Source organism: Eschscholzia californica, unplaced genomic scaffold (assembly GCF_041429995.1).
Source record: "Eschscholzia californica isolate CP2 unplaced genomic scaffold, dmEscCali1.0.p SCAF_6, whole genome shotgun sequence".
NCBI classification, from domain to species: domain Eukaryota; kingdom Viridiplantae; phylum Streptophyta; class Magnoliopsida; order Ranunculales; family Papaveraceae; genus Eschscholzia; species Eschscholzia californica.
In genome coordinates this window covers 14192685-14195729 of record NW_028238483.1, presented here as the reverse complement: position 1 = coordinate 14195729, position 3045 = coordinate 14192685, and the positions used below count along the sequence as shown (strand labels likewise).

General features: G+C 44.3%; 1 protein-coding gene across 1 annotated transcript; it reads right to left on the bottom strand.

Moving 5' to 3' along the window:
• Positions 1-1076: 1076 nt before the first annotated feature.
• LOC147531879 (uncharacterized) lies at positions 1077-1670 on the bottom strand. The gene has a single exon (XM_086649854.1). The coding sequence runs from the start codon at positions 1668-1670 to the stop codon at positions 1077-1079; it is 594 nt and encodes a 197-aa protein (XP_086505980.1).
• Between the last annotated feature and the right edge of the window lie 1375 nt (positions 1671-3045).

Genomic DNA, 3045 nt, shown 5'->3' with positions numbered 1-3045 from the left:
TTCTTTCCGCTTTTGTCTAAGTAAGCCTTTGATATCTAAACTGATGAATAAGACCATTCGATTTCCAAGCTACATTCCTATCCTTGGATCGATTTCGGCTTTGCCGGATTAGTACTTGATACCTCCGCTTGGGTTTGCAACCTTTTCGGGTGCATCATGGCTTTCGCTACCAGAGCTGGTTTCTCCAGCTTGATCTTGGCTAGTTTAACTAAGACTTCTCCTTAGATCTTTGGTCGTGGCTTAGGCGACCAGAGGTGGTTACGTCGATGTGAGCACTTCTAGTTTTCGCCGGGACTCCTCCCGTGCCCCCGGTCGTGGCCTTAGCTACCAGGGATGTCTTCCTCATTTAAGCATGAATAATTTCGCAAGGACTTCTCCTTATACCCCCGGTCACCTTCATCGGGGCGGTAGCTTAACTAGGACTTCTCCTTGGGGATCCATAGGGACCACGTTTCACTCGAGTAAAGGGTTGAGTTTAACTAGGACTCCTCCTTGTGAGGCCTCGGGTCGCAGCCGTAGCTACCGGAGCTACCTCCTTTGCCGGCTTGAGCCGATCAGTGTAACTAGGACTTTTCCTTGGGACCTTGGTTAGGGGTCGATTTTTACTCGAGTAAAGTTCAGTTTAACTAGGACTGCTCTTTAGGGCCCTCGGTTGTCTTCGTAGCTACGGAAGCTATCCTATCCCTGATCGTGGCTTTCGCTTAGCAGGGTTGTTTAAATTAGGGCCCTTGGTCGCTGCTCTCACCTACCAAGGCTGCCTTTAGGTCCCCTGGTCGTGGCTTTCGCTATCAGGGCTACCTGCTCGATTCAGAGCGAGATGAGTTTAATTAGGACTCCTCCTTTAAAAAATATTTTATTTTGCTAGATAAAATAGGTAGCTAGTTGCTGAAAATATTTTATTTTACTAGTCAAAATATGTAACGAGCAGCGATACTTTTCTTGCCTAAAGGCTAAAATAATATATATATATATAGATAAAATATGTAGCTAGTAGCACTACTTTTCTTGCCTAGCGGCTAAAATAATATATATATATATGTAGGTACTCTGTGTGAGCAATACTGACCTTAGTGGAGCTATTCCTGCATGTTTACGGTGTGATCGAAGTCAGTGATTTTTCCGGTGCGTGGAAGGGTGGGAACCATTGCTGGCCGTTGACAGTGTCGAGCTGACATGGCGTAACATTCCCTGGCTGCCGCTTGATCTCCTTTTATTGCTCCTACCAGATTCGTTCCCCGAATTGGGAATTTCAGAGTTAAGTGGTTCAAGGAGATCACAACTCGTGATTCTTTCAAGAAGTTCCTTCCCAGGATAATGTTGTACGCGTGTAGTTCGTCAATGATCACGAACTCCATCATTAGTGCTCGGCTAGTCGTTCCTTCTCCGATGAGTGTGGGTAAAGTGGCCTTTCCCCCAGCCCGTAGTCGATCTCCGCCGAAACCTGTCAAGTAATAATCATAAGTCTTGGTGTGATGTGCTCTCACCTGGAGTTTTTGGAGGCATGTTCGGCTTATGATCTCTGTGGAGCTTCCCATGTCAACTAGGATACGCCCTATTCTTCGATTGGCAACCAGCGCTGTTATCAGTAGGGGGTCTGCGTGAGGCGTGATTACTCCTCTCAGGTCATCATTAGTGAATATTATCGGAGGTGTGGCCTCGTCTTGTACCATCATGATCTCTGGATTCTTTTGTCGTCGTTTGTTACTTCTGTCTTCTGCATGAGTTGGCCCTCCAGCTATGACGTTGACACTTTCTTAGCCCTCGGATTCGGATTCTGTTTCTGCCTCGGTGAATATTTCCACCAGAGTTTTTGATATTTTGCCGAGCTCTTTCGCCAGTACTGTCAAGCGTCTGATTGCTGTTACTACTAGGGTCGTGTCTCGAGCTCCCTGGCTATTAGTCTGGATTTTTTGACTTAAGTTGGCGGTTCTTTCGTCGGAGGGCTTTCCGAACGCTTCGAGGAGAGCTTGGGTGAGATTAGTAATGTTTCTTGTTTCTGTGAGCGATCCTATTCCCGAGAATGTTGGGCCCCTCAGTGAAGGAGTTGAAGGAGATGTCCTTCGACCAAGGTGACAATGCGAACAATTTGTCAGATAGGACAATTGATGTGGAAGATCATCAAGTCCGATTGATTTAGGGATCGTAGAGTTGTAGCTAGAGACCAACTACGATCGTCGAATTATAAAGTAATTCGCGGCTAACTTCGATCGGATCCTACAATGGGTACACATAAGAGTGTCAAATTGATCTAGGATATGACTAGTGGGAGTGAGATATAATCATGGGAGTGTCCCATAAACATATCTCATAGGCCTAAAAAGGAATTAGGCAAAGATAGTACAAAAAGGCCAAAAACAGGGTTTTTGGGCCTAGGCCGATTCGGACACTTTTAGGGCTCGGATTGGGCTGATTTTTGGAGGGACGTTTCCTTATGTTATGAACATTAAATCTGCCAATTTTGGCTGGGTTTGGACGTCATATCCTTAGGGAATTGAGAAAATACCAATAGTTGCTATTTTCGACTATTTCCCTAAATTTTATTCTAAAGGGTGTTTTGGGAAACCTAAAAGGAGGTGGATTCTTATTAGGGTTCTATATAAACACTCTTAGGGCAGAGAATAAGGTGTGGAATTTCTCTCTAAGATTTCTTACTCTACCACATCAAGTAGAGAGGAGAAAGTGAGCTAATTCCCATTACTATCAATCTAGTCAAAGAAGAAGGTGTTCTTCTTTTCCAACCACCATTGGTGTGCTAGCTATACAACAAGGTGGGAGATCAAATTGATTGCTCGTGTCCCAAGTAGAGGAGCTACACTTGAAGCTCTTGGTCTTCTTTAATCAATTCAACTAGTTCGAGGGAAAAGCGATTAAGGTAATCTACTATCTCCATTAGATTAATTACTAGTTTTGCATGTGATCCTGGGAATACTAGTGTAGACATTAGATGTCTTATTTCCGCTATAAACACTAGTATAAGGGTTTAAATCCCTACACTCAGGTCGTCTGCTGTGGGATTTTTACCTAGTAAGGATTTCAACCTAGCTT